Source organism: Amblyraja radiata, chromosome 37 (genome assembly GCF_010909765.2).
Source record: "Amblyraja radiata isolate CabotCenter1 chromosome 37, sAmbRad1.1.pri, whole genome shotgun sequence".
Taxonomy (NCBI): Eukaryota; Metazoa; Chordata; class Chondrichthyes; order Rajiformes; family Rajidae; genus Amblyraja; species Amblyraja radiata.
In genome coordinates, this window is record NC_045992.1 from 14,838,192 (window position 1) to 14,850,811 (window position 12,620).

At 48.6% G+C, this 12,620-nt stretch overlaps 1 protein-coding gene across 6 annotated transcripts in view; it reads right to left on the bottom strand.

Annotated features, from left to right (window-relative positions):
- Positions 1–12,620, bottom strand: part of ldb3 (LIM domain binding 3) — a 124,333-nt gene that overhangs the window by 15,460 nt on the left and 96,253 nt on the right. For 4 of the 6 annotated variants that reach the window (XM_033012666.1, XM_033012665.1, XM_033012661.1 and 1 more), the window contains 3 exons: positions 11,902–12,066; positions 6,462–6,590; positions 1,770–1,835 (listed from right to left, as the gene is read on the bottom strand). In XM_033012666.1, the coding sequence (XP_032868557.1) occupies positions 1,770–1,835; positions 6,462–6,590; positions 11,902–12,066 (360 nt within the window). The remainder of the gene's footprint in view (positions 1–1,769; positions 1,836–6,461; positions 6,591–11,901; positions 12,067–12,620) is intronic. The other 2 variants (XM_033012663.1, XM_033012664.1) reach the window with 2 other exon arrangements.

Sequence of the window (12,620 nt, forward strand, 5' to 3'; positions counted from 1 at the left end):
CTTACCTTCAAGATGACCACAATCTTGTCAAACCTTTGTTTCAAGTCCATATCAGTAACGTCCAATGCTCTGCCCTTATCAATCCTCGGGCATTAAGAGAGCACTTTGTACTTATGTACCTTCAGTTTCCAATGCAGGAGTGGCTTTACCAAGCTCCTGCCCAGAGAAAAGGAATCCAGAGACAAAAGGGACCGTTCCCCGTGAATATCAAGTGCTCACCGTCCCTTGCACCTCGTACAAACAGGTTGCTGCAGATGCTGCTTTGCACAAAAGAAAACAAAGTGCAAGAGTAACTCAGGGTTTCTGGAGCATCTCTGGAGAAAATGGATAGATTATATTTTGGGTCGGGACCCTTCTTCATGCCATAAGTCCATAGGTTATAGGAGCAGAATTAGTCCATCAAGTCTACTCCGCCATTCAATCGTGGCTGATCTATCTTTCCCTCTCAACCCCATTCTCCTGCCTTCTCCCCAAAACCCCTGACACCCAAATTAATCAGGAATCTGTCAATCTCCGCCTTAAAAAATATCCATTGACTTGGCCTCCACAGCCGTCTGTGGCAATGAATTGCACTGATTCACCACCTTCTGACTAAAGAAATTCCTCCTCATCTTCCTAAAGGTATGTCCTTATATTCTGAGGCTTTGGCCTCTGGTCCTAGACTCTCCCACTAGTGGAGACATCCTCTCCACATCCACTCTACCCATGTCTGAAGAAGGGACCCGGCTCGAAACGCCACCTGTCCATATTCTCCAGAGATGCTGCCTGAGCCACCGAGTTACTCCATCACTTAGCATCCTTTCCTTCCACTTTCCTTGTGACACACAGATGTGACTTAAAATGTCTCAGTCAGCAGGTCCTGTGCCACAGAGCCAGGTAGACGGACTGCGGTGATAATTTAAGAAAGAGCCGCATATTAGTTATGGATTTGCCAGTTACATCAGCATGCAAATTGTGACCACTTCTTTTTTTTAGAGAGTTATGTCTTCCAAGCTATGTTGCTTTTGTGTAGGTTAGCAAAGAAAGGCCATATACTAGTAGGGTTTCAGTGCAGTTGGGTCAGATTTGGGGTCTACCAAACTAAAACCCACAAGGTTGGGAGAGAAAGAGATTAGCAAACCAGGGATGATTGGGTTAACATTTGATGTGCGTTTGACGGCACTGGGCATGTACTTGCTGGAGTTTACAAGGGTGAGGGGGACCTCATTGAAACTTACTGAATAGTGAAATAGAGTGAATGTGGAGAGGATGTTTCCACTAGTGGGAGAGTCTAGGACCAGAGGCCACAGCCTCAGAATAAAAGGACATACCTAGTGGAATTCTCTGCCTCAGAGGGCGGTGGAGGCAGGTTCTCTGGATGCTTTCAAGAGAGAGCTAGATGGGGCTCTTAAAAATAGCCCTATAATAGTCAGGGGATATGGGGAGAAGGCAGGAATGGGGTACTGATTGGGGATGATCAGCCATGATCACATTGAATGGAGGTGCTGGCTCGAAGGTAATGGGCGACGTTTCGGGTCGAAACCCTTCTTCAGACTGATGTGAGGGTGGAGTGGACTTGATGTTAGCCTCGTTTAAATGCAGAAATGCGCCTGCACTGTGAAGGAAGCAAGAGCAATGCACGTATCCATGCAACGTGAATACTTGGTGCTTCTGTTAACAGGTTAATATTGCACTGCATTAGTGCATGAGTGCAGTGCCCTTGTGGATAACTGCATTAGTGCTCTGTTACCAACTTGTACTGACTTAGACACAAATCAGTAGGAAAGTACCTAGTTCTAGTGACGTGAGCAGATTCAGCCTGGTAGTTAAGGGAGGAAGAGGTCGTCTGCTGCCAACTGCGTTGAAAAGGAGACAAAATAATGTTAATCTCAACTCCCTTGGCAAACATAACACATAGTGCAGTTTCTCCTGCAGAGCAGAGACTGCTGACTTCCAAAAAGCCTGGTGATTTCACTTGTTGAAATACATTCAAAATATTTTAAGGAATGGCAAGAGAATACAGAACAACAAAATGAAATATTGCTTTCCGTTAAGATCTGACTTTATTTGGCCAGAGCAAAATGTGCATCCGTCCCCAATAATTTGCCGCGGGTAAAGGCAGCTCGGGGTCAGCGGGACTGCACATAAACTGTGTCCAAGATTGGAGCTTGGAGATTAGTGCTTGTAGCTTTACAAGCCAAGGATCTGAGCAACAGCATGCACTTCCCAGAGCTACGGCAGCAAGTTCCATCTCCAACCTGGATTCATGTTTCTAAATTTTCTGCTGGGATCAAAATTATACAAAATTTGCCCCAATGACAATAGACAATAGGTGCACGAGTAGGCCATTCGGCCCTTCGAGCCAGCACCGCCATTCAATGTGATCATGGCTGATCATCCCGAATCCCCGTTCCTGCCTTCTCCCCATATCCCCCGACTCCGATATTTTTAAGAGCCCTCTCTTGAAAGCATCCAGAGAACCTGCCTCCACCGCCTTCTGAGGCAGAGAATTCCACAGACTCACCACTCTCTGTGAGAAAAAGTGTTTCCTCGTCTCCGTTCTAAATGGCTCACTCCTTATTCCTGGGTCATAGATAAGGTCATCAGTGATAGGAGCAGAATTAGGCTATTCAGCCCATCAAATTGAATCCGCCATTCAATCAAGGCTGATCTATCCTTCCCTCTCATCCACACACCCGTCTTTGCCCTATGACCCCTGACACCCGTATTAATCTAGAATCTAATCAGATCATACTCAATTCTATGCTTACAGTGTAGAGCACTACAGTTTCTGAAATGTAAGCGGGGACATTCATTTTTGGACTTTTACCCTTGCTATCCATAAGCATCTTGACTTACTTGTCTGCCTGTGCTGAGGATGAATCTGCATATCAAATGAACAACATGTTAATATTTCTAAATACAGTGGCACAAATGCGATCACGGGTCCACCACCGATTCTCCAGTTCTTGGTGTGCTTGGTTCCAGAGCCTTTGTGGATTCTCCGTTTTGCCTGACCAACAGAGGTCACGGCCTCAGAGACACTGACCCACAAAGTCAGCCTCTGATTAAGTTCTCTGGATTAAAGTTGGGCCGGATCACCAGTTGCTGGAAAATCGGTGGTGAAGCTGTATCTATCTGACCATGTCAACCACCGTTACATGACCCTAACTGGAGATGCCCACTACCCTGGTCAAAGCAAAGTGTCTACTCTTCTAAAAAGAAGACAGACACAAAAAGCTGGAGTAACTCAGCGGGACAGGCAGCGTCTCTGGAGAGAAGGAATGGGTGACTTTTTCGGGCCTGCCCCGCTGAGTTACTCTAGTCTATCTTCGGTTAAAACCAGCATTTGCAGTTCCTTCCTACACATTATGCCTACTCTTCTGACAGGGAACTCTGTCCCAGAGGCGAAAGGTCAGTGGCCCAACACAATGCCAACCCCCAGAGGAGATGGTCTTGCATTGGGCTGAGATTCAATCACAGACCTAGAAATTCTATCTTAATAAAGAGAAACATGGTCTTGGAGAAAGAACGTGGGGAAAGGTTAGCATCTGCCTGCCTGTTGAAAGTAGCGCTCAGAGAGACGGCTTCAGCACTCCCTGGAGATTCATCATTTGCAGTAAAAGCCGATTCCACATTTATTAGTGCAATCGCCAATTAAGAAAAGAGCGATTATTATTAAAATATTAAAATTATCTTTATAAATTGCCACCGCGTTGAAACAAAGCCCAGAGAAACCCCACACGGTGGAAGAGGTGAAGCTAGTTGGTAACTGAGCGTCACAGCTGCATATTAGGCATGAGTGGGGTGAAGAGGGTGGGGGAGGCAGAAGCTTTCTTCATGCTGTCCACATGGGGAGGGTATACATGGAACATTTATCGTGGCAGACCCAACTCCAAGCGAGGATTCATTCTAAAAAACCTATTAACATTATTACCCCAGGTCAGATATTGCTCAATTCACTTTTAATTAAATTTTAATTTCAAGTTTTCGTGTACCTTATTGTGTGTTATGACTGTTGGCATACAAATTTCCCCAAAGAATGCGGGGGTGAATAAAATTCTATCCTATCGTAATAAATTTGTTATTTACAACCGTCTGGTGTTGCAGATATAACTCACTGAACACTTCGCAGCTGAGAGCTTCTGGCTTCATTTGGGATTGAACCTGAGTCACTGGCGCTGCGAGGCAGCAGCACTACCTGCTGCGAGGCCAACGTCCCAGTTCCAAACCCAGAGAGCCTGCTCGTGCTGAGCAAGAGCATCAGACCATCAGGTGACCGAGTGCAGTCCCTGTACGCACATCGCAGGCTCTGGCCCCAGTATCTCTCCCTCCACCACCACCCCTGACACCACACTCATGAAGGGGGGGGGGGGGGGGGGGGGGGGGGGGAGGGGGGCAGGCTCCTCACAGCACAGGAAGAAAGGACCACTTATCCCACTCTGCCTTCTCACATCTCAACACTGCTTTACTTTAGCGCCTTCTGCAAACTCAGGAGATGCCACGTCATCTTTCCAGCAACTGTACAGCCACTCGTGTGTATAAAGCTCGCCGACTTCCAACAAAAAGTGAGCTACGGGGCAGATCGCTTTTGTTAAGGTGTTGCCTGTGGGATACATATTAGGCGAGGATATGGAGGACAACGGGTGATACAGTGGGAGAGTTGCTGAGTTACAGCACCAGAGACCCGGGTTCGATCCTGACTACAGGCGCTTGTCTGTACGGAGCATGTACGTTCTCCCCGTGACCGCGTGGGTTTTCTCCGGGTGCTCCGGTTTCCTCCCACGCTCCAAAGACTTGCTGGTTTGTAGGTTAATTGGCTTCGGTAAAATTGTAAATTGTTCCTAGTGTGTAGGATAGTGCTAGTGTGCGGGGTGATCAATGGTCGGGACGGACTCGGTGGGCCGAAGAGTCTTTTTCTGCGCTGTAACTCTAGAGTCTAAAGACTAAAATAGGAACCTGAGGGGTAACTTTTTCATACAAAGAGTTGTGGGATTATGGAACTAGCTGACGTAGGAAGTAGTTAAGGCAGGGACTATCACCTGTTTAAGAAACATTTAGACAGGTACATGGATAGGATAGGTTTAGAAGTCTATGGGCCAAAAGCAGGCAGGAGGGACTAGTATAGATGGGACATGTTGGCTGGTGTGGGCAAGTTGGGCTGAAGGGCCTGTTTCCCTGCTGTATCGCTCTATGACTAAAGTCTGACAACTAGCTCAGTGGTTCCTTGGGATCGTCAATGGCCTCTAGAGGGCAGATGTGAACTAAGTTCCACCTCTCTTGCAACAACACACTTTGGTACTGAAGGTAGACAAAAGTGCTGGAGAAACTCAGCGGGTGCAGCAGCATCTATGGAGCGAAGGAAATAGGCAACGTTTCGAGCCGAAACGTTGCCTATTTCCTTCGCTCCATAGATGCTGCTGCACCCGCAGAGTTTCTCCACTTTTGTCTACCTTCGATTTTCCAGCATCTGCAGTTCCTTCTTAAACGCTTTGGTACTGGACTTGTGGATCAGCCAGGATTTTGTGCTCAGTTCTCTCGGCATGGAGTCTGGAATCCACAAACTCTTGGCTCAGATGCCAGCTCTGAATTATTAGAACATAACTCACACGGAGGAAGCAGGTGGGAACAGTGTTGTATTGGGCGGCAGGATGGCACAGCGGTAGAGTTGCTGCCTTACAGCGCCAGAGACCCAGGTTCGATCCTGACTACTGCTGATTCCTTCTGGTTTCCTCCCACACTCCAAAAACGTGTGTAGGTTAATTGGCTTTGGTAAGAATTGCAAATTGTTTCTAGTGTGTAGGAGTGTGCTAGTGCAGTGATTCCCAACCCCAAAGGGGCTATGGCAAATTTCAGAGGGGGCCACAGAAAAAAATTGGGATTTAGGGGGCCACAGGTTCAATGAAGGGGGCCACAGAGCCACACATCCTGTTGCCTCCTAAAACTCAGTTCTAATAAATGTAAATCTGTGTAGTTTAAATATTTTTGATGTTTGTGGAATAGAATAAAAGAGAATATATGTGCAATTAATAGACACTGATATTTTTATGGAAGGTATTATAATATTGAAGTACATTTTTTCCGCTAATAATGTCGGGGGGGTGGGGGGGGGCACAGAAAAATTAAATATCCCAAGGGGGTCATGAGCTAAAAAAGGTTGGGAACCACTGTGCTAGTGAATGGGGATCACTGGTCGGCGCAGACTCGGTGGAATGAAGGAGCCATTTCTGCACTGTACCTCTAAACTAAACTAAGACTGGAGAGACAGAGGAACAGGTGCATCTTCTGCCTGAGAAACTGCAATATATCTGCAACACACCAATTAATATCTTAGCACACGCTAATATTCATTCCGGACAGAAGTCAGGATGAACAGTTCAACTATTGCCAGGGCTTGTTGTCCAGTTATTAATCCATGTATATCCGTATATGCTCTGCACATGTGGCCCTTTGCTGGATTAGTTTCCACTGAGTTATGGTACCTCATCTTGGCCTTTCCCAGGGGAACGGCACTAGGTCGGGTTCGTTGGGGCAAATAGGACGCGTTGAAAAGAGGAGTGATGCAAATCGCCTCTAAAGCAGTCCTTGGTTTGGGTGGCTTGACATCGGATCTACTCCGAGAAGAACGTTAGAGAAACACATGTATTACAAAGACTACAGAAGATAAACACAACGAGCTGCAGTAACTCAGCGGGTCAGGCAGCACCTCTAGAGAGAAGGATTAGGTGGTGTTTCAGGTCGAGGCCCCCCTTCTTCAGACTGAGGGTCAGGGGAGAGGGCAACGAGAGATACAGATGGTGATAGAGAGAGATGTTGTACAAATGAATGAAAGATATGCAAAATGTAATGATAATCAAGGGAGGTGGAGCTCACAATGGAAATAGACACTGAAGCTAGTACGGTTACCAGGGTGGGGGAGGGATGGAGAGAGAGGGAAAGGACATTCTTGCTATTCAGAGAGTGCAGCGTAGGTTTACAAGGTTCAATCCCGGGATGGTGGGTGTCATATTCTAAGAGAATGGAGCAGCTGGGCTTGTACACTCTGGAGTTTAGAAGGATGAGAGGGGGTCTTATTGAAACATATAAGATTGTTAAGGGCTTGGACACACTAGAGGCAGGAAACATGTTCCCAATGTTGGGGGAGTCCAGAACCAGGGGCCACAATTTAAGAATAAGGAGTAAGCCATTTAGAACGGAGACGAGGAAACACTTTTTCTCACAGAGTGGTGAGCCTGTGGAATTCTCTGCCTCAGAGGGCGGTGGAGGCAGGTTCACTGGATGCTTTCAAGAGAGAGCTAGATAGGGCTCTTAAAAATAGCGGAGACAAGGGATATGGGGAGAAGGCAGGAATGGGGTACTGATTGGGGATGATCAGCCATGATCGTATTGAATGGCGGTGCTGGCTCAAAGGGCCAAATGGCCTACTCCTGCACCTATTGTCTATTGTCTATTGAAAGCAAGGTTTACTTTAAGTTAGAGAAATCAACATTCATACCGCTGGGGTGTGAGCTGCCCAAGTAAAATATGAGGTGCTGTTCCTCCATTTTGCATTTGGCTTCAATCCGACATTGGAGGATGCCCAGAACAGAAAGGTCAGTGTGGGAATGGGAGGGAGAGTTAAAGCAGGGGGGCTCCCAACCTTTTTGGTCCCGCTCACCCCTGGCAACTTTAATAGCACACAACAATGTCATTTCACTTATTTATGAACAACTAACGATGAACAGATACCAGTATACCAGAACCAAACACAGTCAGTCAATGAGAAAAAATATGTACAAATCCTAAATCAACAAATTGACCCCCTGGGTAGACGAGATTTACTCCCCAGGTTGGGAACCCTTGAGTTAAAGTGTTTAGCAACCAGGAGATCACATAGGCTAAGGCAGACTGGACAGAGGTGTTCAGCGAAATGATTGCCCAGTCTGCGCTTGGTTTTGCCGATATATAGGAGATGATCGGGTTACTTTCACCAGTTTGGGTCAGTTCTCTGCTGACGTTTGCTGGCGTTGGTGACTCTCCGGCCTAAGCTTGAGAAGCCTCTCCTCACCGATGAACCCAGACTACGAGGGATGCCATGGCGTTTGGTCAAGGAGATGTCCGCCCAATCTCACAGCCAGCAGAGGTCAGCGGGCAGAAGCACCCGGCTCTGATGGTTCTGCTTGTCCACACGGTGGTGCCCACCAGATATTGTGCCCCAGGGGCTCACCAATGGGTGCCCACCGGATGTTGTACCCCATGACTCACTGAGGGGTACTCCCCAGATGTTGCAACCCCACAATTCACCAATGGGCGCTCACCAGATGTTCTATTCCAGGGACTCCCCAATGATCTGCAGATATACCTCAGTGACATATCAATGGGTGCCAACCAGATGTTGTATCACCATGACTTAAGCCCCTGTCCCACTGTACGAGGAAATTCAAGAGTTCTCCTGAGTTTTTCCCTGATTCAAACTCGGAGAATGTCCGTAGCAGGTCCGTAGGAGTTGGATGTCTCGTAGTGGCTCCTACGAGTAACAAAAAAAAAAATTTTCATCACAAGGATATTTTTACTCGTGGACATTTTTTGCAGGGATGAAAAAATGTCACGAGTTTACCGGATTTCCCAAGTACCTACCATTAGCATTACGAGCCGCTACGTGGCATCCACAAACTCCTACGGACCCACTACGGGCATTCTCCGAGTTCGAATCAGGGGAAAACACGGGAGAACTCTTGAATTACCTCGTACAGTGGGACAGGGGGTTTACCAATGGGTGGTCTACAGATGTTGAACCCCAGGGACTCACCTACGGTTGCCCGCCAGATGTGGTACCTCAGGGACTCACCAATGGATGCTCCACAGATGTTATACCCCAGTGATTGATCAATAGTGATTACCAGATGGTGGTTCTCCAGATGTTGCACTCTAGTGACTCAACAAGGGGTTGCCCCGCAATGGGTGGTACCCAGATGCTGCATCGTAACTCAGCCATGGGTTACCCAGGGACCCCAGGGACTCACCAATGGGTGCTCCCCAGATGTTGCACGGCAGACTGGCCCAGAGGTACTAACCAGCTGATGTAAGCCAGTGACCAGCCCTGGATTGCTGAGCAGATGTTGCTCCCCAGTGCCTCGCCAGATGTTGCGCACTAGCAGCTACATCAACCAAGGTCGCCAACCCAGCACGGACAGACGGTCAGAGCAGACCCACCCTGGTCTGTGTGGCACCACTCTCCCTGCATCTTCCGAGGGACCAGCTGGTGTTGATGAGCTCCGAGCTTCCACCCCACCACCAGTTAAGACTTCTGTTTATGCTGCATGTCCTTGTAACCACCTCAAGAAAACTACATACAGCAGAATAGACACAAAATGGTGGAGTAACTCAGCGGGTCAGGCAGCATCTATGGAGAAATGCAATAGGTGATGTTTCGAGTCGAGACACTTCTTAGACTCTACATACAGTTCTAGAGTCTGAAGGAGGGTCCTAGCCCAAAATGCTACCTGTTCCTTTTCTCCAGGGATGCTGCCTGTGACAACATGCCTCCAGCATTTTGTGTCTATCTATGGTGTAAAGCAGCATCTGCAGTTCCTTCCTACTTATTACTGGATTTGAGCAGAACACTTCATTGAATTGGGAATGGCGCAGTTTATAAAGGCAAGGCAAGACGTTCTCCAACGTCTCTCTGCGACGTTGGAGAAAACCAGAGGACCCACAGGAAGCTCTCACGGCCACAGGGATAACGTGCAAACTCCACCCAGACAGTGCCCGAGGCGGGGATTGAACCCTGGTCTCTGGAGCTGTGAGGCAGTGGCTCTACTAGCAGCGCTGCCATGTCAACACACGAGAAGATGGTTTTCTTTGCCAAGTCTGTGCCAACCATCCAGCAGCCACATCCATTAACCGTACACTAATCCCATCTCATTCTCCCTAAAATCCCCTCAACATAGTCAACAACATTATTGCAGAGTTATTACAGAGATTACGCTTGCTCGAGACATAGTTGCACTGCCAGCTTTGCCCGTAAAGCCGGTAAGATGCGGACAATCGGATAAAGTGGAGCATCAAAGGATGGAGGCAGGGTGCAGAGGTTTTGCAGGGCAATCGCTCTACAAAGCCTTGAGTGCACTGGGCATAAACGGAGTGGCGAGGAGAAAGGCCATCAGGAACACCACAGAGGCAGCGTAGAAGGCCTCGAGATGGCTCTGGATCAGCAGAGGAGGTCCATGGGGAGTAGCGAATTCCACCTGAACACAAGTCGTGGTCTGATCAACCACGGCTGGGTCGCCTGGGTGAGGTTGTCTCATGTTGAAAGACCCGAAACACCCAATGGACCCCAGGTTACATCACTGATGATGTGTTCAGGAGCATCAGTAGATGTATTTGTATCAACAACAGCATTGACAAAATACATTGGATCACTCGGTTCCCATTGAGTAATATTAGGACGGAGAAGAGAGGGGGGGAGAGTGTGGCGTTTCCACTGAAGCTGTGAAGACCAAAGGCAGGGTTAAATACAGTAGGTGAAGAGTTTGCATACCGTGCGGTTGGGGAATATCGCACCAACTGAGATAAAACGGTTGCTGAAAGAGAGGAGGGGGAATTGGAAGGGAAGGTGCGGCTGGGAATATCGGAGGCATGGATAACCGTGGAAGGGAGGGCAGGAACGGATACACGGCTGAAACAAAGTGAGAAGAGGCAGATGGATTAGTTCTGGGTTACTCAAGCAAAGCAGAGTATTACAGACTATCAGTGCAAGCTGCAGAAGAGAAAAGAAACAGGGAGATCTTTGGGGAGAAACAGTCAGGATGTTTAATCAAAACACAGCATATTAGTAGCTCTGCTCAATATCCAGAAGTCTGTAGCCCCCTTTTGCTCTGGTATTTTATTTCATTCACATGTTTAAACTATAATGTTTTATTATTAATGTTTAATGTTTTATGTGTAATTATTAATTGTTTACGGTATGTCGTGTTACTTGTGAGCGGAGCACCAAGGCAAATTCCTTGAATGTGGACATGCTTGGCCAATAATCGTATTCATTCATCTTTCCCCGGCTGGGGTTATGCAGCGGGGCAGACATAAGGCTTCCCCAAAATAACCCGACTACAACCAGCTACCTATCGAAACCCCCCCCCCCCCCCCTCACCTGTGTTCACCTATTGCCTGCCAGGCTTTGTCCTGCCTCTCCTCTCTTCCACCTTTCTTCCCACCCCTCGCCCACTGCAATCAGTCTGAAGAAGGGTCCCGACCCGAAATGTCGCCTATCCATGTTCCTTAGAGATGCTGCCTGACCCGCTGAGTTATTCCAGCACTTTGTGTCCTTTAGTTGGTAAACCAGCATCTGCAATTCCTCCACAATTTTACCGAAGCCAATTAACCTACAAACCTGCACGTCTTTGGAGAGCGGGAGGAAGCCAGAGCACCTGGCGAAAACCCACGTGGTCACGGGGAGAACGTACAAACTCAGTACAGGCAGGACCCGTGGTCAGAATCGAACCAGGGTCTCTGGCGCCGTGAGGCAGCAACTCCACACCTGCACCACACTCCCATGTCCATGTTAGGCTTTGACTTGCCCACACCTGGCATAGGTGTCTCTATTATCCAGGTGTTCCAGGGATGAGTGTAGGGCCTAGGAGATGGAAAGCTCCCTTCCGTTGGCTCCATGCACACCACTCTACCTCGGCGAATGGAAGTGGGCAATCTTGGGCCAACGCTGTGTGGCAGATCCATTCCCCAATGGGCGTGCCCTTCCCAACTACCCTGGGCATCCCACATCTGCACAGATGTTGCATCGGCCCATCCCACCCCGAGCAGCTCTGGTACCTTAGCCCAGCAGACAAGGGGTTAGCAGACATGCACACCAGCAATCGCGCCACCATGCTCTACCATGCTCTACCAAGCTGCACCCAGCTCTACCAAGCTCTATTAAGCATCTGATACCTTAGGCGAGCGGGCGAGGCGGGCACGGCGACACCATCCTGATTGGCAGTGGCGGGCGGCGACATCATGGGGTTAGCGAGAGCGGGTTGGCCGGCCGGAGCGGGGGGAGGGGCCGGGTGGGCGGAGCTGGTCGCCGGCCAGGCGGTCTGCACATGCTCAATGGGACTGGTCCCAAGCGCGGAAGGAAAAGCACATGGTTAGCCCAGCCTGATACCCACACATCCCACCCAGAACCAGGACCAGCTGGACACCACAGCAACAGCAACATAGACTGGGCATCTCACACTTACACGCTCTAGATAGACACATAATGCTGGAGGAACTCAGCCGGTCAGGCAGCATCTCTGGAGAGAAGGAATAGGTGACGCTTTGGCCCGAAACCCTTCTTCAGACCTGAAACAGCAACTATTCCTTTTCTCCAGAGAGATTCCTGACCCACTGAGTTACTACAGTACTTTGTGTCTATCTTAGGTTTAAACCAGCATTTGCAGTTCTTTCCTACACATAACAGGCCTGACCTGAAGGGCAGGCACCCTTGAGTCATACAGCATGAATCAGGCCCTTCGGCCCAACTCCTCCATGCTGACCAACATGCCCATTTACCCCGGTCCCCATTTGCCTGCGTTTGACCCACATGAGGAGAAATTTCTTTAGACAGAGGGTGGTGAATCTGTGGAATTAATTCATTGCCACAGACGGCTGTGGAGGTCAAGTCGTTG